The sequence below is a fragment of the Phyllobates terribilis genome, unplaced genomic scaffold (genome assembly GCF_046119375.1).
Source record: "Phyllobates terribilis strain yellow unplaced genomic scaffold, ASM4611937v1 Scaffold_11__3_contigs__length_659146591, whole genome shotgun sequence".
Taxonomy (NCBI): Eukaryota; Metazoa; Chordata; class Amphibia; order Anura; family Dendrobatidae; genus Phyllobates; species Phyllobates terribilis.
In genome coordinates this window covers 326,575,815-326,602,740 of record NW_027362771.1, presented here as the reverse complement: position 1 = coordinate 326,602,740, position 26,926 = coordinate 326,575,815, and the positions used below count along the sequence as shown (strand labels likewise).

The following is a 26,926-nucleotide window of genomic DNA, read 5'->3' as shown; positions in this document are numbered from 1 at the left end:
TATTCAAAATTGAAGGCATACTGAACCAGCATGGCTACCACAGCATCTTGCAGTGGCATGCTATTCCATCTGGTTTGCGTTTAGTTGGACCATCATTTATTTTTCAACAGGACAATGACCCCAAACACACCTCCAGGCTGTGTACGGGCTATTTGACAAAGAAGGAGAGTGATGGGGTGCCACCTCCACAGTCACCAGACCTGAACCCAATCGAGATGGTTTTGGGTGAGCTGGACCGCAGAATGAAGGCAAAAGGGCCAACAAGTGCTAAGTATCTCTGGGAACTCCTTCAAGTTTGTTGGAAGACCATTTCAGGTGACTACCTTTTGAAGCTCATCAAGAGAATGCCAAGAGTGTGCAAAGCAGTTATCAAAGCAAAAGGTGGCTACTTTGAAGAACCTAGAATATACAACATATTTTCAGTTGTTTCACACTTTTTTGTTTTGTATATAATTCCACATGTGTTAATTCATAATTTTGATGCCTTCAGTGTGAATGTACAATTTTCATAGTCATGAAAATACAGAAAAATCTTTAAATGAGAAGATGTGTCCAAACTTTTGGTCTGTACTGTATATATATATATATATATATATATATATATATATACAGTGCTGGCCAAAAGTATTGGCACCCCTGCAATTCTGTTAGATAATACTCAGTTTCTTCCTGAAAATGATTGCAATCACAAATTCTTTGGTATTATTATCTTCATTTAATTTGTCTTCAATGAAAAAAACACAAAAAGAATTGTCCTAAAGCCAAATTGGATATAATTCCACACCAAACCTAAAAAAGGGGGTGGACAAAAGTATTGGCACCCTTTGAAAAATCATGTGATGCTTCTCTAATTCGTGTAATTAACAGCACCTGTAACTTACCTGTGGCACATAACAGGTGTTGGCAATAACTAAATCACACTTGCAGCCAGTTAACATGGATTAAAGTTGACTCAACCTCTGTCCTGTGTCCTTGTGTGTACCACATTGAGCATGGAGAAAAGAAAGAAGACCAAAGAACTGTCTGAGGACTTGAGAAACCAAATTGTGAGGAAGCATGAGCAGTCTCAAGGCTACAAGTCCATCTCCAAAGACCTGAATGTTCCTGCGTCTTCCGTGCGCAGTGTCATCAAGAAGTTTAAAGCCCATGGCACTGTGGCTAACCTCCCTAGGTGTGGACGGAAAATAAAAATTGACGAGAGATTTCAACGCAAGATTGTGCGGATGGTGGATAAAGAACCTCGACTAACATCCAAACAAGTTCAAGCTGCCCTGCAGTCCGAGGGTACAACAGTGTCAACCCGTACTAACAGTCGACGTCTGAATGAAAAGGGACTGTATGGTAGGATACCCAGGAAGACCCCACTTCTTACCCCGAGACCTAAAAAAGCCAGGCTGGAGTTTGCCAAAACTTACCTGAGAAAGCCTACAATGTTTTGGAAGAATTTTCTCTGGTCAGATGAGACAAAAGTAGAGCTTTTTGGGAAAAAGCATCAACATAGAGTGTACAGGAAAAAAAAGAGGCATTCAAAGAAAAGAACACGGTCCCTACAGTCAAACATGGCGGAGGTTCCCTGATGTTTTGGGGTTGCTTTGCTGCCTCTGGCACTGGACTGCTTGACCATGTGTATGGCATTATGAAGTCTGAAGACTACCAACAAATTTTGCAGCATAATGTAGGGCCCAGTGTGAGAAAGCTGGGTCTCCCTCAGAGGTCATGGGTCTTCCAGCAGGACAATGACCCAAAACACACTTCCAAAAGCACTATAAAATGGTTTTAGAGAAAGCACTGGAGACTTCTAAGGTGGCCAGCAATGAGTCCAGACCTAAATCCCATAGAACACCTGTGGAGAGATCTCAAAATGGCAGTTTGGAGAAGGCACCCATCAAATATCAGGGACCTGGAGCAGTTTGCCAAAGAAGAATGGTCTACAATTCCAGCAGAGCATTGTAAGAAACTCATTGATGGTTACCGGAAGCGGTTGTTTGCAGTTATTTTGGGTAAAGGTTGTGCAACCAAGTATTAGGCTGAGGGTGCCAATAATTTTGTCCGGCCCTTTTTTGGAGTTTTGTGCGAAATGATCAATGATTTGATTTTTGCTTCATTCTCTTTTGTGTTTTTTCCTTGCAAGCAAATTAAATGAAGAGAATAATACCAAAGAATTTGTGATTGCAATCATTTTCAGGAAGAAACTGAGTATTATCTGACAGAATTGCAGGGGTGCCAATACTTTTGGCCAGCACTGTATATATATATATGCAAGCTTTCGGAGCACAGAGGCACCTTCTTCAGGCAAGATTACAAATGAATTCATAAGACAAAAGGCACAGCATTTGAGAGATGTTACAACAAGACATTTGTTCATGAGGTGCAAGTTGTCATGCCTCCTACAGATAAGTTAGGGAGAGCAAATTTGTTTTTTTTTGTTGCGAAATGAGAGGCCTTTTGAATGTTTAATTATCTGGAGATGTGAATTGTGTCCATGTAGTGAGTCATAAAGCCAGGTGTTATATTTAGTCCTGTTGTCAGTGAATTGAACATCCTTATCAATTTGAATTCCCAAATTTTTCTTTCTCTGTTGCCCTTGAAGTGACCTTTTAGTATTAAAACTTTTAGATCTTTCATACAGTGTCCCCGGCCAGAGAAATGTTTTCCCACAGGTGTGTCCAGTTCATTCTTAATTGTGTGTCTGTGTAAATTCATTCTTGTTTGCAGTTTTTGCATCGTTTCTCCAATATAAAGTCCTTCCGGACACCTTGTACATTGTATCATGTACACCACATTGGAGGATGTACAGGAAAAGACATCCATGATTTTGTAGTCTTGATTTGTGTTAGGTATACAGACTGTATTTGATGGTAATATGTGGGTATAAGTTTTGCATTTTTTGTTTTTACATGGGAATGTGCCCATCACTGATGGTGATGAGAGGACACTTCTGACAAGGAGATTCCTTAAGTTAGGGGGCTGTTTGTAGGAAAGAAGTGGTAGTTCTGGGAATATTTTTTTCAGTTTGTTGTCTCAGTGGAATATGGGTTGGAGATCAGCACCAATTTTCCTTAGGATGTCCATGTGGGGGTTGTATGTGACCACAAGAGGAACCCTGTTGTTGTCCTCCCTTTGTCTGTAATCCAGGAGGCTACTTCTTGGTATCCTTGTAGCTCTGTGAATTTGTTCATCTATTACCAGTGGATGGTATCCTTGTTGTAGGAATGTATTCCTCAGGGATAGTAGCTGTAGTTTTCTGTCCTTGCTGTCTGAACAGATTCGAATGTACCTCAGAGCTTGACTGTAGATGATGGATTTTTTTGTGTGTCTTGAATGAAAGCTGTTCCATCTAAAATATGCTGGACGTCCTGTGGGCTTATGGTAAATTGATGTCTGTATGGTGCTGTCTTTGATGTATATGGTCATGTCCAAAAAATGTATTTGGAATTTTGAGAAGTTGAGGGTGAGCTTGATGGTTGGGTGGAACCTGTTGAAGTTATCGTGGAAAGTGAGCAGATCATCTTTTGAGCCTGTCCAGATTATTATCAGATCATCAATGTAGCGGAAGTATGCTAGGGGTTTAATAGAGCAAGATGACAAAAACTCCTCCTCTAGTTTAGCCATAAATAGGTTAGCATATTGTGGGGACATTTTGCTTCCCATGGCGCTACCCATACATTGTTGGTTTAAATTGTTCCCAAAGGAGAAATAATTGTGAAGGAGCACAAACCTGACGAATTGCAGAGTTGGTTCTGTAGCCAGATTGTTTTTTTGTAGGAAATGTTTGCATGCTGCAATCCCATCCTCATGAGGAATGTTGGAGTAGAGAGACTCTACATCCATGGTGGCTAGTATTGTGTCCTCCGGAAGTGGGCCCAGGGCTGACAGTTTGCAGAGAATATCCGTGGTGTCCTGGATATAGCTGGGTGTGGGTCTCACCAGGGGTTTCAGAATGTTCTCTACCCAGCCTGAGATATTTTCCGTTAATGTCCCAATCCCAGAAATGAATGGCCTCCCAGGATTACCTTCTTTATGTATTTTAGGTAACATGTAGAAGGTACCTGTTTGGGGATTGTCTGGTATTAGTTCCAGTAGTGAGGATGAAGTAGAATCAAACCCATTGATGATATGTGTTAGTTCCTCTGTGTATTTTTTGGTGGGATCTTCCTGAAGTAGAGTGTAGTATTTTACATCCAAGAGTTGTCTGTGTGCTTCTTGGATGTAATCTGACATGTTCATAATGACTACAGCTCCTCCTTTGTCTGCTGGTTTGATAATGATATTGTTATTTGCTTTTAAAGACTGTATGGTTTTTCTTTCCTCCATACTGATATTGTGCGGCACTTTGTGGTGTCTGTCCAAAATGTCAGATTTAACTTTTTTACGGAAACAGTCTATGTAGTGACCTAGAGTTTGGTTGTGCCCAGGTTGTGGGGTCCAGTCTGTCCTCTTTTTCTTTTTTGATGTGTTGTTCAGATTATCTTGTGGTGTGATATCTGCATGGTTGTGAAAGAATTCTTTAAGCCATAATCTGCGGAAGAATTCCTCGATATCACTACAAAATTGAGCCGTATCAAGTTGTTTTGTAGGACAGAATGTTAGTCCCTTTGATAAAACATTCATTTCTCCTGTGTTTGGCTCATACTGTGAGAGGTTCACAACAGAGGACGATATATTAAAATGATTTTGTAAATTGGGCTTACCTTCAACTACATTGAGACCTTCTTTCTTTCTCAGCCCCCTAACTTAAGGAATCTCCTTGTCAGAAGTGTCCTCTCATCACCATCAGTGACGGGCACATTCCCATGTAAAAACAAAAAATGCAAAACTTGTACCCACATATTACCATCAAATACAGTCTGTATACCTAACACAAATCAGGACTACAAAATCATGGATGTCTTTTCATGTACATCCTCCAATGTGGTGTACATGATACAATGTACAAGGTGTCCGGAAGGACTTTATATTGGAGAAACGATGCAAAAACTGCAAACAAGAATGAATTTACACAGACACACAATTAAGAATGAACTGGACATACCTGTGGGAAAACATTTCTCTGGCCGGGGACGCTGTATGAAAGATCTAAAAGTTTTAATACTAAAAGGTCACTTCAAGGGCAACAGAGAAAGAAAAATTTGGGAATTCAAATTGATAAGGATGTTCAATTCACTGACAACAGGACTAAATATAACACCTGGCTTTATGACTCACTACATGGACACAATTCACACCTCCAGATAATTAAACATTCCCAAGGCCTCTCATTTTGCAAAAAAAAAAAAACTAATTTGCTCTCCCTAATTTATCTGTAGGAGGCATCACAACTTACACCTCATGAACAAATGTCTTGTTGTAACATCTCTCAAATGCTGTGCCTTTTGTCTTATGAATTCATTTGTAATCTTGCCTGAAGAAGGAGCCTCTGTGCTCTGAAAGCTTGCATATATATATATATATTTTCTGGTTAGCCAATAAAGGTATCACCCCAAGAATACTTTTTTCATTTTTGGCATACAAGTATTTACTTTGAAAGGACTGTAAATAGTTACCCGGAAGGGTATAGCAGGAATGCTACAAGTTTGAAAAATATATGTGGTGCCCCTGAGGGTTCAGTCACCACAGAGGTACTGCATCTCACTCAGAGGTGTGGCATCTCTTTATTCAGGTAAGGATGGAGTACTGCCCCGGGATCCCAACACCCACATTCAACACTACACTACTCCAGGCCGGCTGGAAGGGCAAGATGCACTGTGTTACTGCTGAGCCCTGTCCCTGGCTGGAGTGGGGGGAACCAGTAGTGGGTGTGGGTGAAGGATGCAGAACAGGGGAGCACTTTTATAGGAGGTATATATAAAGGGAAGCCATCTTAGGGTGGCAGTGCAGTGCTGTGCAGTGAAGTGAGCAGTAAGGAGAGGAGGGGAGCAGAGTCTCTTCAGGAGTTCTGCTCCAGAATGGGGCCTAGTAAGATGGAGGCCCAGGAGTGTGAGGGGAGTCAGGGAGGAAGGCTCTGGTAACAGAAGGGATCCCAGGGGGTACGGTGAGTGCAGGACGGCACCCGTACGCCCGAATCTGCCAGGCGTCAGAGGGATCAGGCCGCAGGAAGGGAATCGGTCCCTGGACCAGCCGTGTTACTCCAGGTCTCAGCTGGAAAAACCGGAGGCTTCTGCACTTCCATGGTGCGGTTGCCACAGCCTCACCCTAGTCGCCGTGAGGTGCACCAAGTAGGTCCGGGAACTCCAGGTTGCCCAGAGGGACTTCAGAGCACCCGATCGGGACTGTGTGTGGTGAGCGCAGGGCAGGAGGGAGAAGACCCAGCGCGGGAAGTCGGCCGAGGACGGAACATAAAGACAGGGGGTCCCGTAAAGTGCTTCTGATACACCTGAAGGAGTGCTGAACCCCCTACCTGGCAAACGCAGCGCGACATGGGAGTCTGACACCTGGACAGTGTACCCAAGGAACCTAAAAAGAATTGTGAGTAAACTCGGATGACTGCACTCCACTGTCTCTATCGGTTATTTCCATCACCCCACCGTGCCTGCACTACAATGCCCAGCATCACCATCTGCACCTACACTGCCCTGGAGGCCCGCTCCGCCTGTGGGGAGCAGAAACATCCTAGCTGCCATCCCATCACCCCCGGAGGTCTGCAGCAGCGCCGGTAACTATTACCGGAAACCACAGGTGGCGTCACGAGACAAACTAAAAACACTAAAACCCCTCCTTTTAAAGAGTAACTCCTGGGTACGGGCCCGGGAGCCGACTGCCATGACATCCCACAGAAGGTAAAGGCCCGGGTACCGAGTTTTCCCCATATCCCCCTGGGCGAGTCATATAAAGTGTGTGTTTTGAAAAGTGTGTTTATTTAGAGTACCCGGTAAGGGTAAAAGGACTGTAGGGTTATGGACGGTGAATAACCGAAAAACTTTCCGTTGTAAATAGTTGCACTTCTTAAAGTGTCCCTCAATGGTTTTATACAACAAGACTGACCTCAGAACAAAAACCTGTTTGGCGTGGCCGAAGACGTGGTCCAACACCTGGATCACCTATGCCCTGCAGCCACGCCCAGGGCCTACGTTAGGGGTTTCGGACGGATCCCTCATGTTCTTCAGAATTGTACCTTGTTTAGTGGAATGGACACCCGGTTACAAATCGCGCTGTAGCCTGTTAAAAATGTTTTATGAGTGTAAAGAAAAATGTTCTTTAAAAAGTTTTATATAGTAACCTGCAACGTTCAAGTAATGTGCCTCCCATAAAGGGAAGAAACAGTTTGTTTATTATCTTATATGCGAATGCATTCTAAAAATTGTATGTCTAAAACCTTGTTTTACTCTGTTCCAGCCCACGGACATGCTGTGGTTTACCAGGGGGGTATGTGGCGCCCCTGCGGGTTCAGTCGCCACAGAGGTAATGCATCTCACCCAGAGGTGTAGTATCTCACTCTCAGGTAAGGAAGGAGTACTGCCCGGGACCCTAACGCCTGCATCCAACACTACACTGCTCCAGACCAGCAGGAGGGGCAAGATGCGTCGCTTTCCTGCTGAGTCCTGTCCCTGGCTGGAGTGGGGGGGAACCAAAGTAGGGGGAACCATGTAGTGGGTGTGGGTGGAGGAAATAAATCAGGGGAGCACTTGTTAGGAATAGTATAAAGAGGGAAGCCATCTTGGGAGTTGAGTTCAGTCAGAGGAGGACAGTGAGAGGAGCAGGAGCTATGTAGGAGCTCTGCTCAGGAGGAGGGCCTAGCCAGAGAGGCCCAAGACTGAAGAGAGAGAGGAGCAGGAGAAAGGCTCCAGGAACGTGGAAGGGACCGCAGGGGTACAGGTAGTGCTGGAGGCCACCCGTACGCACGAATCTGCCAGGAGGTGGGGGGTCAGGTCGCACAGAAGGGACCGGTCCCTAAACTAGCAGAGTTCTTTAAGCCTCAACTAGGAAACCGGAGGCTGCAGTATTTCAGGTACTGCAGCCACAAGCCACATCTGTCTCATCAAGAAGGTGGCCATAGAGGACCCAGGGGACAGAGAAGACGTCGCCCAGCAAGGTCCGCGGTCACTGGATTGGGATACTATGTGTGAGGTGCAGGGAGACGGCCAGAGGGAACACACAGAAGGGGGTCCTGTTATGTACTCCGGAGGTATCTGAGGGTTGGCTGAACCCCTGCCCGGTGAACGCAACACGACGTGGGAAGTTATGACCTCCAGTTGTAACAAGGAACAGAGCGAGAACTGTGAGTAAATCTGGAAGACTGCACCCCACTGTCTCTGTCAATTATTACTGCTGCGCCATCACCCCCTGCACTACATAGCACCATGGGTGCTACTTCCATAACAGCAACATCTACACTGCCCTGGAGCTAAGCTCTACCTGTGGAGAGCTGAACCAACTCTGCTGCATTAACAACAGCTCCAGAGGACCTGCTCCGCCGCGGCAGCTCCCTTTAGCCGCATATCACAGGTGGCGTCACGAACATTTCATAAGAACTATAACTCCCCTGTAAGTAACCCATTTTGTTGACCGCCCTGGGTCATGGACCGGGTCACTGTCATGTGTCTTTATGATGGTGCCTCATGCGTGTTAGAGATTTTAGGATTATTTTGCCACAGTGGCTGAAAACTTGTATATTAATGCTGGATCTCTTTACCCATGATGGATTACCACTTTAGACCCATACCCTTTCTTTTCTAATATAGGTGGATTCATTAACTAATGGAGCAAATAGATTTGGTGACATGAATTATATTTGATGAAATTGTCTATATATTGCTTAGGAGTTATTTGGATTTAATACTTGATGTGGTGTTAATAATTTATTTACCACTAGATGACACCACATCATTGAAATAAAAACTCTGTTTCTATATATCTTATGAAGGAAAATTAATGTGAGAAATGGATATGTTTGCACTAAGCACTTTATTCTAAAAACTCTAATCTATGTCATCTTGTATACAAATTCTATGCTCTTTTGTTTTAAAAAAAATTGCTTTATTACACCATATGTTTAACGATTGAGTATGTCACTTGATGCCTGTTTTTGTATCATCTCATGTTTTTTCACTTGTTCTTATCTTGTTTTTTAATCATGTCTAAATAAAAATATTTTTTCTAAGTATAAGGGCATCTTTTTCTGTCTCGGTTTATATATTGTTTTTTAGGAGATATCTAAATAAATTGGCCTAACTATCGGTTTATCGCTTTGGTATCTGTTGAGTTATTAGTTATTTTGTAATGTCTTTATTGTCTGTACAAGTCCCCTCTAAAATGTAAAATGCTGCGGAATATGTTGGCGCTATAGAAAGCAAAATTATTATTATTATTACACTTAGTCACCATAGGCCCTGTAATATTGTTGGGGGAAAAGAGGGGGATGATACTTGTGATGCACCCTTACAGAACCTGATCAAATAGCATGTGCATAAGTAATAGACTATTAGCCAGCATGGTGAGCTACAGGTTACCATATTACTGGAACCTTATCTGATAGCATGTTAAAGGGAATCTGTCACCCCCTGGCACTTATCTGACCTCTAATATGGGCATACAGGTGATAGAAATGTAAATCTATACATACCTGTAAGCCTCATATTAGAGGTCTTGTTGCTGTGAAATTTGTTTTTATTCAATCAAGTTTCTGATGGCTTTTAGGCCCGGGGCCCAGAATAAATCCGAGCCTACTGTGTTAATTACAGTGTTTCCCCCTCCCCTGCCCTGTGATGTGCAGTTTCGGAGGCCAAATCCCGCGCCTGCGCACTTCACCTTTTAAGCAAGGCGCACTTTTTCCTCCCGTCTATGTTCAATGTACAGCAGGGATCTTGTGCGCAGGCACCGGCAACTCACTGTGACTTCCACTCCAGTGACCTCCGGCGTCATCTGTATGCCCATATTAGTAGGTCAGATAAGTGCCAGGGGTGGCAGATTCCCTTTAAATATTAACCATCCAAGGCCCTCATGGGTGATAGATGTGTGAGTGGTCATTCATCCACATATTGTAACTGTGCTGCAGCCATCATATATCATTAGGGTCTGTCTGCATCCTGCAGTGAACTGGTATTTTAACCATGTATTAGTAAGGATGGTCTTCTTTAGTGATGCGTTGTGGTCATTATAAAGAGCAAAATATATTCTAAAAAAAGAAATTAGTTCTGTGTCTTACCTGCAGATAAGTCTCAAGTGCAGTCCACTTATTCCATTCTGCCAACTTCGCCCCGTTCTTCAAATACTCTCTAATACGGGCATCTCTGTTTCCTGGTTTCAGATCATTATGAGCCTTATCCCTTGGGATTCCCAGCACATTTTCATGTACATATACCGACCACAGGTTGCATGTTGCTTCTGTAGTGTTAGGAGGGAATTCCCAAGCACGCTGTTGCTGATTGTGCCCTAGTTCGTGTATGGCCCCCCATAGTCCATCTTTCTTTATGGTTTTAAGATCTGTTATTTCTTTGGCTGACTGTTGAAGACACATGACTGGGTATCCAGCATGCATCCAACCTAAAATGTAAAGTATCCACACATGTTAAATAACTATTTAGATAATAGCAGCAATAAGATAGTGAGCATGCCTTACATATACTGCAGCCTGCTAAGAATATCTGTTATTAACAGATTTTTATGATTACTTAATGGCTACATCTCTTACCTGCTGAGATTTGCACATCTGCAACAAATCTTTCAGGGCGCAGAAATTTCTTTGGAATTACTGCCAGCTCGGCTATTGCACACATTATGGTGTCCCACTGCGATAACAAAACATCTGGATCTTGTAACGATCGGATCGAGTCAAAAGGAACAGTGAAAATTATATTTTCTGTTATCAGCTCAGCCCAAGGGGTTTGGGATGCACTAATTGTCTTCAACCAGGATGAAACTTCAGTCTGGCCTGGGGAAAGCACAATACCATAGATTATTGGCCTAAAACTAATAGTTAAAGCAGTTGTCCACTAGTCATAAACAGCACATTGGGGGTGTCTGATATCTGGCACTCCCACTCATCAGCTGTTTCCAGCTTTGGTGATGGCTGGATGTTAACAGTGTATGAAGCAGGAATAGCCCTTGCTGTTCCTGCATTATATGCTGTTTGCATTCATACAATGCTGCCAACTGCTGATTAGTGATGAGCGAATATGTTTGAAATCCGATTTCCAAACTTAAGTTCGACACGAATGTTGCACATTCAGATTTGTGATCGGAGAGGCAAGCAAAATTTGTTAAATTCGGGTAAATCAGTAACCTTCGGCGAATTTCCTTGGTTACATGATTGCGGGGCAACTACAGCGTTTTTAACAGTTTTGCTAGCATAGTGCTTGTGTATATTGAGCGGGGAGACGTGGTAGATGAGTGGGGGGGCTGGTGATAGCTCAGGACAGGTCAGATCAGCGGTGCGCTGTGGGTTTTTTTTTAAGTCAGAAAAGTGCGGCTAGCCAATCAGAGTGCAGTAAGCATCCACAGTGTCCCAGACACAAGGGCTTCTGCAATTGGCTGCTGAAATCACATGTCCTCGCCATATAAAAACGGCCATGTTCCCTCAGCGCCATTTTATGCATGTCACTCGTGTTAGACGCTACTCCTGCACCCAGCTACTGTGTAATGAAAGATATTAGCTAGATAGATGGGCGCTTCTATGGAAGTCAGAGTGTATATAAGTCCTGTGCTGTGTACCTGTTCAATCGACTTTCCAGCACTTTTTTTGTTTTTGTGCAATTACTGAGATTCTGACAGAAAGAGCAGGGCCTATGGCATAGAACAGTGTTGTGCACTGGTTGTACTGTCTGTACTCCACGCAGACCTTCAATCTATTTCTGCACTTGCTAATGTTTTAAAGCAAGCATGTAAGCCCTTGTAGGCCACATTTTGTTTTTGTGGGGTTGAAATTCAGCTATCTGCAGAGCTTCTGAGTGCAGAGCACAACATTTTTTATTTCTATTTGCTAATATGATAGTGCAAGCTGTGTTAGCCTAGTTTATCAGTTTTTTGGTGGGTTAACTTCAGCTGTATGCACAGTAAAGTAAATATATTTTTTCTGTTGGCAGGCAGAGTCCACTGAAGATTTTTTTGTGTCACAGACATGTTACACTCTGCTATAAGCCACCTAGTGCTTTTAGTGGCGGTGAAATTCAGCTGTTTTCAGAGTAAAAAAAATAGATTTTTTTCTGTTGCTAGCCACAGTCCACAAAAGATTTTTATTTGTGTGGCAACCGTCATACACTCTGAAATACGTCAGCTGCTACAACCCCTGGCAAAAATTATGGAATCACCGGGCTCGGAGGTTGTTCATTCAGTTGTTTAATGTTGTTGAAAAAGAGCAGATCACAGACATGGCACAAAACTAAAGTAATTTCAAATGGCAACTTTAGGGCTTTAAGAAACACTAAAAGAAATCAAGATTAAAAATGTGGTACTCAGTAAGGGTAATTTTATTCAGATCAAGCAGAGGGAAAAAATTATGGAATCACTCAATTCTGAGGAAAAAATTATGGAATCACCCTGTAAATTTTCATTTCCAAAACTAACACCTGCATCAAATTAGATCTGCTCGTTAGTCTCCATCTAAAAAGGAGTGATCACACCTTGGAGAGCTGTTGCACCAAGTGGACTGACATGAATCATGGCTCCAACATGAGAGATGTCAATTGAAACAAAGGAGAGGATTATAGGATTATCAAACTCTTAAAAGAAGGTAAATCATCACGCAATGTTGCAAAAGATGTTGGTTGTTCACAGTCAGTTGTGTCTGTAATCTGGACCAAATACAAACAACATGAGAAGGTTGTTAAAGGCAAACATACTGGTAGACCAAGGAAAACATCAAAGCGTCAAGACCGGGAACTTAAAACAATATGTCTCCAAAACAGGAAATGCACAACAAAACAAACGATGAATGAATGGGAGGAAACTGGAGTCACTGTCTGAGACCGAACTTTAAGAAACAGCCTAAAGGAAATGGGATTTATATACAGAAAAGCTAAACATAAGCCATCAATAACACTTAAACTGAAAAAAACAAGGTGACAATGGGCTAAGGAAAAGCAATCGTGGACTGTGGATGACTGGATGAAAGTCATATTCCGTGATGAATCGTGAATCTGCATTGGGCAAGGTGATCATGCTGGAACTTTTGTTTGGTGCCATTCCAATGAGATTTATAAAGATGACTGAATGAAGAGAACATGCAAATTTCCACAGTCATTGATGATATGGGGCTGCATGTCAGGTAAAGGCACTGGGGAGATGGCTGTCATTGCGTCTTCAATAAATGCCCAAGTTTACATTGATATTTTGGACAGTTTTCTTATCCCATCAATTGAAAGGATGTTTGGGGATGATGACATCATTTTTCAAGATGATAATGCATCCTGCCATAGAGCAAAAACTGTCAAAATATTCCTTGAAAGAAGACACTTAATGGCCTGCAAATAGTCCGGATCTCAATCCAATTGAAAATCTTTGGTGGAAGTTGAAGAAAATGGTCCATGACAAGGCTCCAACCTGCAAAGCTGATCTGGCAACAGCAATCAGTGAAAGTTGGAGCCAGATTGATGAAGAGTACTGTTTGTCACTCATTAAGTCCATGCCTCAGAGACTGCAAGTTGTTATTAAAGCCAGAGGGGGTGCAACAAAATACTAGTGATGTATTGGAGTGTTCTTTTGTGTGTTTGTTTTTCATGATTCCATAATTTTTTCCTCAGAATTGAGTGATTCCATAATTTTTTTCCTCTGCTTGGTCTGAAAAAAAATACCCTTACTGAGTACCACATTTTTAAACTTGATTTATTTAGGGTTTCTTAAAACCTAAAGTTGCCATTTGAAATGACATTAGTTTTGTGCCATGCCTGTGATCTGCAAAAAAAAGGTCATGTGACCAGCAAGATAGAAAAAAACCTAACAGGAGAGTTCTAACAGTATCCCCACTTCTATGAGGATCCTCCGGATCCCCTAGGCCCAGGCTTATCAGGAAACCTCTTGTGAAATGCTCTGACAAGTCTGGAAGCAGAAACATCATCCGCCCTCACCCATGAGTTATCCTCGGGACCGAAACCCTTCCAGGCGACGAGATACTGTAAACTCCCTCTATACCGTCTAGAACCCAGGATGCGGGAAACTTCATATTCCCCGTCCTCCACCACCGGAGGAACAGTGGCAGTGGCGTCTCTATTAGATGCATCAGCTTTTTTCAATAGAGAAACATGAAACACCGGATTAATCTTCCAGGAGGTGGGAACCTCCAACCTAACAGCAGATTGGTTAACTACCTGAAGCACCTTAAAGGGCCCTACAAACTTGGGACCCAATTTTTTAGAAGGAATCTTCAACCGCAGATTCTTAGAGGACAACCAAACCATGTCACCAATAGCAAACAAAACCTCTTGCCGTTTCCTATCAAAGTACCTCTTAGATTTTTTGTTAGCCTCCTGAAGATTACCACGCACATCAGTCCAAACTCTCTCCAAATCACCGGAAAAACTCTCCTCCTCAGGCACAGCCGATACCAATTTGGAGAATGATCCAAAAGACAGATGTCTCCCAGAACAACAAAAAAAAGGCGAACAACCAGCAGAAGAGGATGTATGGTTGTTAAGAGCAAATTCAGCAAGTGGCAGAAGCTCAGACCACCCCTCTTGATTGTCTGCCACAAAACAACGCAAGAACTGCTCAACATCCTAGTTCTTCCTTTCTGTCTGGCCATTAGACTCAGGATGATATCCAGATGAAAATGACAAGTGAACTCCCAACCTGTCACAAAAGGCACGCCAAAAACGAGCCACGAACTGAGGTCCCCTATCAGAAACAATGTCAGTAGGAACGCCATGGAGTCTGACAATTTCCTTGACAAAGGCCTTAGCGGGTGTCTTAGCGCAGGGCAATTTGATGAAGGGAACCAAGTGACACATCTTGCTAAAACGGTCCACGACCACCCAGATGACCGTGAAACCCTCAGAGGGGGGAAGGTCAGTAATAAAGTCCATAGCCAGATGTGTCCAAGGCGCACTAGGAACCTCCAGAGGGCAAAGCAACCCCACAGCAGGAGTATTTATTATTATTATTATTTATTATTATAGCGCCATTTATTCCATGGCGCTTTACATGTGATAGGGATATACATAACAAAAGCATTTACATAATCTTAACAAAACGAGTCAGCGACTGGTACAGGAGGAGCGAGGACCCTGCCCGCGAGGGCTCACAGTCTACAAGGGATGGGTGAGGATACAGTAGGTGAGGGTAGAGCTGGTCGTGCAGTGGTGTTTACTGGAGGTTGTAGGCTTGTCGGAAGAGGTGGGTCTTCAGGTTCCTTTTGAAGGTTTCCACGGTCGGCGAGAGTCTGATATGTTGGGGTAGAGAGTTCCAGAGTAGGGGGGAAGCACGGGAGAAATCTTGTATACGATTGTGGGAGGAGGAGATAAGAGGGGAGTAGAGCAGGAGATCTTGTGAGGATCGGAGGCTGCGTGCAGGTAAGTACCGGGAGACTAGGTCACAGATGTATGGGGGAGACAGGTTGTGGATGGCTTTGTATGCCATGGTTAGAGTTTTGAACTGAATTCTCTGGGCAATGGGGAGCCAGTGAAGGGATTGACAGAGGAGAGGCCGGGGAATAGCGGGGGGACAGGTGGATTAGTCAAGCAGCAGAGTTTAGGATAGATTGGAGAGGTGCAAGAGTGTTGGAAGGGATGCCACGGAGCAGGAGGTTGCAGTAGCCGAGGCGGGATATGATGAGGGCATGCACTAGTGTTTTTGCAGAGTCTTTGCTGAGGAATGCACGGATCCGGGAGATGTTTTTGAGTTGGAGTCGGTATGTGAAGACTTAGATCTAGCACACACAGTACATTGACGCACCCACTTAATGACTTCCTTCTGCCATCCAGGCCACCAAAAACTGCGACCCACAAGTCTCTTGGTCTCAGAAATTCCTGGATGACCTGTCAACCGAGACTCATGACACTCATGACACTCAACAAACAAATCTCTCCTAAAGGTCCTAGGCACAAACAACCTCCCATGGGGAGTGTTAGATGGGGCATTCTCCTGTGCTTTAAGAATCTCATCTTCCAAAACGGAGTCCAATGCAGCAATCACAACACCTTCTTGTAGAATGCTCTCCTCCTCCTCAGCACCGACCATGGGAGAAAAGCTGTGAGACAAAGCATCAGCTTTAACATTCTTGGTACCCGGGATGTAAGTAACGGAAAAATTAAACCGCGAGAAAAAAAGTGCCCACCTAGCCTGACGGGCATTCAAGCGCTTGGCAGCATCAAGATAGATCAGATTTTTATGATCAGTGAAAACCTGAATGGGAAATTCAGCACCTTCCAAGAGATGATGCCAGTGTTCAAATGCGAGTTTAATAGCCAGCAATTCCCGATTACCAATATAGTAATTAAGTTCAGTCTCAGAAATTTTTTTTGAAAAAAGGCACAAGGATGTACTCCATCTTTGTTTTCCTGAGACAACACCGCACCAACCCCCACAGAAGAAGCATCAACTTCAACCAAAAACGGCTTAGTCACATCAGGCTGCATAAGGATGGGGGCAGAGCTGAACCTCTCCTTTAGAAACACAAAAGCTTCAATGGCCTCAGTAGTCCACTGAACCGTATTAGCACCTTTCCTGGTGAGATCGGTCAGTGGTTTAACAATAATAGAAAAATTTTTAATGAAATTTTCTGTAATAATTGGCGAAACCCAAAAACCTCTGTATTGATTTCAAACCAATAGGCCTAGGCCATTCCTGCACAGCTTGAACCTTCACCGGGTCCATCTCAAAGCCCTCGCTGGAGATAATGTAGCCCAAAAAACTAATTCTCTGTACAGCGAACTCACATTTCTCTAGCTTAGCAAAAAGCGAATTGTCAATTAATAACTGTAATACCTCACGTACGCTCCGCCAATGAGACTCCAGATCCGGCAAATAAATCAAAATGTCATCCAAATACACAACCACATTTTTGCCGATCAAAGGTCTAAGGATGTCATTAATAAGATTCTGAAAAAATGCTGGTGCATTGGTAAGACCAAAAGGCATAACCAGATTCTCAAAATGACCCACAGGAGTGTTAAAAGCAGTCTTCCATTCATCACCCTCCTTCATGCGTAACAAATTGTATGCCCCCCGGAGATCAATTTTAGAGAACCACTTGGCCCCCACTAACTGGTCAAACAAATCAGGAATCAATGGCAGTGGGTAGGGATTGTGTACAGTAATTTTATTAATCTCGCGAAAGTCCAGACAAGGACGTAAACCGCCGTCCTTTTTTTTAACAAAAAAAAATCCAACAGCCACAGGTGACTTAGAAGGTCTGATATGACCGGCGGCCAAGCTCGTCTGTATGTATTCCTCCAAAGCCTTTCTCTCAGGAATAGTAAGATTAAATAAATGACTTTTAGGAAGAGTCGCTCCAGGGACAAATTCAATGGTACAATCATAGTCTCTATGGGGAGGCAAAATTTGCGACTCCTTCTCAGAAAAAAATTTCCAAAAATCCTGAATAGGTACAGGTAATTCCTTTTTTTCCACAGCAGCAATGCGCCCGTTACAACACTTGTCATAACACTTAGGGCTCCAGGACTTAATTTCATTGGTAGACCAATCCAGTACAGGATTGTGCAATTTTAACCAGGGTAACCCCAAAACTACTGGAGAAGGCAAATTATTTAATACCACCAAATCCAAATTCTCTTGGTGAATACCATTAATAGTGAGGGGAAATTCATAAACCTTGTGAGTAACACATTTCAAGGGAGAGCCATCGACAGAAACCACGGCAATAGGGAATGACAAAGGTTTGGGTTTTAATTTAAGTTTTTACAAGAATCCCCCATCAATCACATTCAGAGTAGAACCACAATCCACAAATACCCGAAATTCAATTAATTCTTCCTGAGCTGCAGTAGTAGCAGAAAGAAATACACCCTTAGCATTTAAACAGGCTATACGGGCGTAACTGACCTTTTTTTTTTGTTCATATGAAGCACACAGTTCTTAATGAAATGGTCAGATTCACCGCAATAAAAGCACAAAGCTTCAGAAAACCTGCCATCTTTTTCCTGAGAGCGGGGTGACATCGCCCCAATCTCCATCAGCTCTCCAATGTCAGTACAGACCCTCTCAAGACTCGGAGCTGACATGGCAGAGGATTTACTCTCATTAACCCTTGCACGCAGTCTCCTGTCCACCCGTATAGCTAATTGCATTGCCTCCTGCAAGTTTCCAGGTGAAGGATAAGCAATCAGCAGATCCTTAACCCTTTCACCTAGCCCAGCAAGAAACAAACTTTATAAAGCTGAATCGTTCCACCCCACCTGAGCAGACCACCGACGGAAGTGAGTACAATAATTTTCCACATTACCTGATCCCTGCCTCAAACGTCTCAATTCAGTCTCAGCTGATGAGACACGATCAGGATCATTATACAACAACCCCAAAGCAGAAAAAAAACTATCCACTGATCTAAAGCACGGATCACTAGGTTGGAGAGAAAAGGCCCATCCCTGAGGCTCTTTGCGCAAAAGTGACATTATGAACCCTATGCGCTGTGATTCATCACCAGAAGATCTGGGTCTCAAACGAAAATACAACAAACAAGCATTTTTAAAGGAAAAAAAATCTTGTTCACCAAAAAATAAATCAGGCAATCGTACCTTTGGCTCCACAAAATAAGCTCCAGAACAGCTACTCACGTGTTGTTGGAGCTCGGCCACCTCCAGAGAGAGTCCCTGCAGGCTTTGAGCCAAATCCTGAACCGACACCATGATGGAAACTGGAAGTCTTTCCTTAGAGATATTTTTGGGCTGGACTTACTGTTATGATCTGCTATAAGCACTAAGGAAAGACAGGAGATCTGTCCCTACAATAGAACTAAGCTGGATCCCTACGATGTAACAGGGAACCTGATCCTTCAATCAGACTCGCTAAAGTCCTCGGCTAGTCTGAACGATGACCTATAGATGTGAGGAAGGGATCCCTACAGGAACTAGGGACTGGGAGAAAGATGGACACCTCCTAGCAGAAATTGTAGCAGTAAAAAGACAAACAAACAACATAGAACATAGAGGTCCGAAAACCTAGCAAAACTGACTGAGTAAGGTTACAAAGCACCTGGCTAGCTAAAGAGTAGAAAATACAATGAAGTCCAGCATGACCAGGAGGGCGGAGCAGGATTAAAGAGGCAAAAAAGGTCATGTGACCAGCAAGATAGAAAAAAACCTAACAGGAGAGTTCTAACTAGTGTTGAGCCACCCCCGTAGTGTTCGAGTTCGGTTCGGTTCGTCGAACACCCGCGTGTTCGCCGAACTGTTCGTCGAACTGTTCGTCGAACACCTTCGAACACCGTTAAAACCAATGGCAGGCAAACAAAAACACATAGAAACACATAGAAAACACCTTCAAAGGTGTCCAAAAGCTGACAAACTGCTCTGAAGACACAACTAACACATGGAAAAGTGACAAGTACATATAGTCATGCGAAAAGAAAAGAGGTGGAGGAGTAAAAGGAGGGGGAGACACAGATATAGGCATGTCATGTCCTTCTAAAATCCAAAAAGTGAGAAGCCGACACGTTCAGTCCGCTCCTGCCCGTGCCACCTCCGTGTCGCCGGGTTTGTGCCAGAGCCACGGTGAACCCTGACGGCCAGCCCCCCTCTCCCCATACTGGTGCCTGTCCGCTGGTGGGTCGAGCGAGCCCCCCTGTGGTGGAGGCAGCTCTAAGCTTTTTAATTTAAATTGTCTCTCTAATTTGAATGAATACACTTTAAACCCATTTACAAGGATCTATTGGAGGGCAAGTCTCATGCCAGCAGCCGCGTAATTCCAGCTCCAGTAGCGTCCACTAAAGCTGCTGCAGTTAAAAAGCTTTTATAAGGATCGAGCTCGGCTGTCTACCGCAAGGCATCCTACTGCCAGTCCCAGCCCCTATGCCTTGGGGTGCCTCCTGATGCTCTTCACTGAGTATCCCGTGGTCCCGAAGCATTTCCTTTGAAAAAATTAAGTGTCAAAACTACAGGTGGTGTGGCTTGCTTAACAGCCGGGATAATCCGCTGACTAGCAGACACTGCTACTAGGCACAAAGTATTTCCTGGGCTAGATGCAGTTAAAAATTTGTAATTAGATACTCTCGTTGGATGCTGAGAAAGCATTCCATAGAGTCTCCTGGCACGCCATATATGATTCTCTTAAAAAGCTTGGGGTAGGGGTCTAGGGGACCCTTTTATAGCCAAAATCAAGGCCCTGTATCGCAATACGTCACCTAGGCTGAAGATAAATGGAACTGTATTACCCTGAGGGCTCGGTTGCTACAGAGGTATTGCACCTCACCCAGAGGTGTGGTATCTCACTCTCAGGTAAGGATGGAGTGTGGATCAGGACCCGACACCTGCATGCATTATACCACATTGCCGTGGGGCAGGGCGACCAATATGCCCCTGAGATGGGCACGACAGTCCCTGTCCCTGGCTGGAGTGGGGGGAGGGAACACTGAGGAAGGGGAACCCTGTAGTGCAGGAGCAGGGAGGAAGCAGTTCCTGGGTGCATTGAGAAGGGAGTATAAAAGGTGGGCACCATCTTAGTTCAGTGCAGAGAAGTCTGAGCAGAAGTGGCAGGGAGCAGGGGCTCTGCATGAGCTCTGCTCCGGAGGCGGGCCTAGTAACAGAGGCCCAGGCCTGGAAGAGGGAGAAGGAAGGAAGAGGAGCGGAGAAGGCTCCAGGAACGAGGAACGAAGGGATCCCAGGGGTGCGGACGGGCGAGTCGCCACCGCACGCCCGAATCCACCTGCGTGGAGGGGTCAGGGCAAAGGGGGAGACCGGTCCCCGAAACTAGTGGAGGCAGGAAACGACCCTCAGCTAGAAACAGGAGGCTGTGACATTTTATGTGGCGCAGCCCCTCGCTACACCCGCTAGGAAGGCACCACAGTACGACGTGGGCAGCCGTTACCTGCAGACGTGGTCTGGATAATAAGAACTGTGAGTAAAGGCCCTGGACTGCATCACTGACTCCGTGTCGTTACTGCTGCTGCCCTGCACCATCACCCCCATCCTCCGCATACACTGCCCTGAGGCTATACTCCTCCCGTGGGGAGTTATGCTACGCTCTGCTGCACCCACAACACCAGCCTCAGCGGTCTGCCCTGGAGCAGCGGTTCACTCTGACCGCAATCCACGGGTGGCGTAGTCGGACATTTAAACATCAAAACCACATAAATAGTTCTGCCACTGGTTTGACCGCCCTGAGCCACGGAACCGGGTCGCCGCCACGGAGACTACAACCACCAGCATCCACCAAAAAGGGTCCGGCTCCGGGTGTCCCAAGGCCCAGGGGGCGCGTCAGAACATTTTCATCACCTTTCACAATCACCAATGGGACAAGGCAGGGATGTTCTCTGTCCCCTCTCTTATACATCCTAGTGACGGAGCACCTGCTCTCATCAATTCGCCATAACCCCAATATTAGGTGGATTGAGGTGGGAGGCACCGAGTACAAGTGCTCTCTATTTGCTGATGATGTCCTAGTATATATCACTCAATCACATATATCCATCCATGCTGTTATGGCTGAAATAGATCACTTTGTTACATGGTCAAATTTTAAAATCAATGCAGCGAAGTCTGAGGCCCTCGATGTCTCCCTCCCCAAATCCATATAGGATTCCATCCAGTCCAACTTTCCCTTTGCCTGGCCCTCACAGGGTATCAAATACTTAGGAATTCCTATTCATAGAGACCTCTCCCATCTATGTTATCTTAATTTTCGGCCCTTTATTGAACAACTCCATACAGACCACGGTTCATAGAATCATAGAATCATAGAATGGTAGAGTTGGAAGGGACCTCCTGGGTCATCTGGTCCAACCCCCTGCTCAAAGCAGGATTCACTAGATCATCTCAGACAGATGTCTGTCCAGCCTCTGTTTGAAGACGTCCATTGAAGGGGAACTCACCACCTCTCGTGGCAGCCTGTTCCACTCATTAATCACCCTAACTGTCAAAAAGTTGTTTCTAATATCTAATCTGTGTCTCCTCCCATTTAGTTTCATCCCATTGCTTCTAGTCTTTCCTTGTGCAAATGAGAATAAAGATGATCCTTCTACAATGTGACAGCCCTTGACATATTTGTAGACAGCTATTAAGTCTCCTCTCAGTCTTCTTTTTTGCAAGCTAAACATTCCCTAATCCTGCAACCGTTCCTCATAGGACATGGTTTGCAGACCAGTCACCATTCTGGTCGCTCTTCTCTATACTTGCTCCAGTTTGTCTATGTCTTTTTTAAAATGTGGTGCCCAAAACTGTACACAGTATTCCAGATGAGGTCTGACCAAAGAGGAGTAAAGACCGATAATGACTTCACGTGATCTAGACTGTATGCTTCTGTTAATACATCCCAGAATTGTATTTACCTTTTTTGCTGCTGCATCACACTGTTGACTCATGTTCAGTCTATGATCTATTAGTATACCTAAGTCTTTTTCACATGTACTGTTGCTTAGCTCTATTCCTCCCATTCTGTATATGCTTTTTTCATTTTTATTGCCCAGATGTAGTACTTTGCATTTTTCCCTGTTATAAACCATTCTGTTGGTTGCTGCCCACTGCTCCAGTTTATTTAGGTCTTTTTGAATCCTCTCTCTCTTCTCTAGTATTAGCTATCCCTCCTATCTATGTGTCATCAGCAAATTTAATCAGTTTACCCTCAATTCCTTCATCTAAATCATTGATAAAGATGTTGAACAATACAGGTCCCAGGACGGAGCCCTGTGGTACCCCACTTGAGACATTCATCCAGCTGGATGTGAAGCCATTTACAACCACCCTTTGAGTCCGATCACTAAGCCAGTTATGAATCCACCTAACAGTTGTCTGGTCCATTGCATACTTGGTCATTTTTTCAATAAGGATGGTGTGAGATACTTTGTCAAATGCTTTGCTGAAGTCAAGATATACTATATCTACAGCATTTCCCTGATCCACCCAGTCAGTGATTCTGTCATAGAAGGAAATTAAGTTAGTCTGACATGACTTGTTAGTTACAAACCCATGCTGACTCTGGTTAATCACTTCATTCTTATCCATGTACTTACATACATGTTGTTTAATAATTTGTTCAAAGATCTTTCCTGGTATAGAAGTCAGACTCACCGGCCTATAGTTCCCTGGGTCCACCTTCTTCCCCTTTTTGAAGATAGGAACAACATTTGCTCTTCTCCAGTCTTCTGGGACTTCTCCTGTTCTCCAAGAATTTTCAAAGATTATGGAGAGTAGTTCTAAAATTTCTTCTACGATCTCCTTCAGTACTCTGGGGTGTAATTCATCTGGACCTGGAGACTTGAACTCATTTATGTTAGCTAAATATTCCCTCACAATCTTTCTGTTTACAGATAACTTGGATTCCTCTATTCCTTTAAAAGGACAGTGAAGATCAGTTGATGTTACATTTTCTTTCTGAGAGAAAACAGATGCAAAATAGGAATTAAAAAGTTCGGCCTTCTCAACATCCTCTCCTACCATTTCTCCATTTTCATCCTGTAAAAATCCTATAGCATCTTTGACTTTTCTTTTACTTTTGACATACCCCCAAAATCCTTTTTTATTGCTTTTGACATCTCTTGCAAGCCTTAATTCATTGTCAGCTTTAGCTAACCTGATACGTGCCCTACAGGATCTGCAGACTGCATTATAATCTTCTTTAGATATGCCTCCCTCTTTCCATTTAATAAACATTTCTTTCTTTCTTTTTAGCATGTGTTTAAGTTCTGTGTTCATCCATCCTGGTTTCCTTAAATGCTTCCCATTCTTCCTACTTTTCGGGATTGTTAACGATTGTGCTTTGAGAATCTCATTTTTAAAAATTTCCCATCCTTCCTGGACATTTTTGTCCTTAAGGACATCCAGCCATTGGATCCCTCCTATTCTCTTTCTGAGTCTCTTAAAATCTGCCTTTCTAAAATCTAACCTTGAAGTTTGAGTCTTCACATGTCTTCCTCCTCTAGTTATCCAAAATTCTATAATAGCATGATCGCTGCCTCCTAGGGTCCCAGCCACCTTTACCTCCTCAACTATTTCCTCCCTGTTTATAAGGATTAGATCCAAAGTAGCAGATCCCCTTGTTTTCTCCCCTACCTTTTGGAAGATAAAGTTGTCAGCAAGAGAGGATAAGAATTTGCTTGACCTGTTAGTTTTACTTGAGAGAGATTCCCAACAAATGTCTGGATAGTTGAAATCTCCCATGACCACTACGTCATATTTTTTGGAGAACTTGGTCATTTGATACATAAAGAGTTCATCCATATCTTCAGCTTGCCCAGGTGGCCTGTAGTAAATGCCTACAATGGTGTCCTTTACGTTGTTCTCTCCTTGTATTCTTACCCAAACAGTTTCCACAGAACTCCCAGTCTCTGAAGCTTCAATCTCTGTGCAGATATACGCTTTTCTAACATACAATGCAACACCTCCTCCTCGTTTATCAAGTCTGTTTCTTGCAAATAAGTTGTATCCTTTTAGCCTTTTATTCCAATCATGTGTATCGTCCCACCAAGTTTCAGTGATTCCAATGACATCATATTCCTTTTCCTGCATTAGTAGTTCCAATTCTCCTTGTTTGTTGCCCATGCTTTGTGCATTTGTATAAAAACATTTTAGTTTGTGATTGGTTTCTCTTCCTCCCATATTTTTATTATTTAAATTGTTTTGTCTTTGTTCTTCCTTTCCACTTCCAGTAGCAGAGATCTCAATAGTATTTGTCAGCTGTATGGCTTTTTCTGGCCTTTTGCTTCCCTTCCCACATTGTTCTAGTTTAAAGCTCTTCTGATGAGTGTAGCAAGGCGACTTCCAAATACATGTTTTCCAGTCTTCGTAAGGTGCACCCCATCTCTAGCAAGTAGTCCATCGTATAGGTAATTAATTCCGTGATCCAGAAATCCAAATCCTTGTTGACGGCACCATCGACATAGCCAGTTGTTCACCTGTAGAATCTTATTCCACCTCATTGTTCCATGGCCATCCACTGGGAGGATGGATGAGAAGACCACCTGCGCTCCCAATTCTTTCACTTTCTTGCCTAAGTCTTCAAAGTCACTGCAGATGGTTTCCAGGTCCTTTCTTGCGCTGTCATTTGTCCCCACATGTATTAGCAGGAATGGGTAGTGATCTGTAGGTCTGAAGAGTCTTGATATCCTGTCAGACACATCTTTAATTTTTGCTCCTGGAAGACAGCACATTTCTCTTGAGGTTATGTCTGGTCTGCAGATAGCGGCCTCTGTTCCTCTTAACAGGGAATCCCCCATGACCACCACTCTCCGTTTTTTCTTCACAACATTCTTCTTTCTCCATCCAGGAGGATTCTGAGGGCTTACAAGGTTATTCATTGCTGGCAAAGTCTTATTTTGCTGTATTTCTTCATGGTTCTCCTGCGTGAGAGCCTGGTACTGGTTCCTGAGCAGTATGGGTGCTGACTGCCTCTCGATCCTCCTGCTTCTGTGGGTCACATGCTTCCATTCCTCTGTTTCGTCAGGTGCAGTTCGAATTTCTTCTCTTTCTGAATCATGAAGAGACAATTCTGCTCTGTCTAAGAACTCTTCACCTTCCTTAATGATTTTCAAGGTAGTTAACCTCTCTTCTAGATTTCGCAACTTTTCCTCCAACAGGGACACAAGCTTGCATTTCTGGCATGTGAAGTTTGGCTTTTCCACTGGCAAGTCTGTGAACATGTAGCAGGATATGCAGCTCACCAAATGGCTCCTGGACTCTTCCATGTTCTTATTGTTAATGTTCTGAAAACAGTGAAAAAAGCTTAAAAAAAAAGCTTAAAAATGCGCGCGCCAGTGGGCGCGCGGTTTACCGATGTCCTCTTTTCAGCTCCAACAGCCAAAATCCAGTGTTCTTTGAGCTCGCGGAGACTCTTCACTTACCCCAAAATGCAGTGGGAATATGCAAATTATCTCCTCAGGACTCCACCCCTGGTTTACCGATGTCCTCTTTTCAGCTCCAACAGCCAAAATCCAGTGTTCTTTGAGCTCGCGGAGACTCTTCACTTACCCCAAAATGCAGTGGGAATATGCAAATTATCTCCTCAGGACTCCTCCCCTGGTTGGCAAGTTAGAACTGTAAGATTCACTACGTGAACCACTGGTGTTTTGTGGAAAAGCACATGTACACTGTGTTCCAAATTATTATGCAAAAAGTGTTTAGGAGTGATAAGGGAAGAATTTGTTTGTTTGTCAGTTAAACTCATTGATGGTGATGTGTGTCAGTGCTCTTTATATCACTGTAAGCAATTGCAGACACCTGTGCTAATTAGTTTGGCAGGTGTGTCCAATGAAAGGCAAGACTACTTAAGAAGGCTGTCTCACATTATTAAGCAGCCTACATTTTCTGCCAAAATGGGAAAGAAAAAGGATGTGTCGGCTGCTGAGAAGCAACAAATTGTGGAGTGTTTAGGTCAAGGCATGACTACAATCAACATTGTGCGATGATCAGGATGAAGTGTCTTGGCAATCAAGAAGTATGTAGCTGATTCACAGTACACACGTGTGCGTGCTGATAAGGGCAAATTGAGGACTCTTTCCTACAGGCAATTACGTCAGGTTAAAAGAGCAGCGGCAAAAAAGCCTTGTCATAGCAGCAGACAAGTTTTTGAAGCTGCTGGTGCCTCCAACGTCTCCCGAACAACAAGATGCAGGGTCCTTCAGAGGTTTGCAGCTGTGCATACGCCATCCTGTCGACCTCCTCTATCCACTTCACACAAGCAGAAACGGCTCCAGTGGGCCAAACATTACATGAAGACTGATTTCAAAACTGTTTTGTTCACGGATGAGTGCCGTGCAGCGCTCGATGGTCCAGATGGATGGAGTGGAGGATGGCTGGTTGATGGACACCCCACGCAAACACGGCTACAGCGCCAACAAGGAGGAGGTGGAGTAATGTTTTGGGCTGAAATCATGGGGAGAGAGATTGTCGGCCCC

At 43.8% G+C, this 26,926-nt stretch overlaps 1 protein-coding gene across 1 annotated transcript in view; it reads right to left on the bottom strand.

Moving 5' to 3' along the window:
- The window catches only part of LOC141166188 (TRPM8 channel-associated factor homolog), a 191,490-nt gene that overhangs the window by 74,105 nt on the left and 90,459 nt on the right, over positions 1 to 26,926 (bottom strand). Inside the window, exons 6-7 of the mRNA XM_073652638.1 lie at positions 10,628 to 10,867; positions 10,142 to 10,479 (exon numbers count right to left, since the gene is read on the bottom strand). Coding sequence (XP_073508739.1) covers positions 10,142 to 10,479; positions 10,628 to 10,867 — 578 coding nt within the window. The remainder of the gene's footprint in view (positions 1 to 10,141; positions 10,480 to 10,627; positions 10,868 to 26,926) is intronic.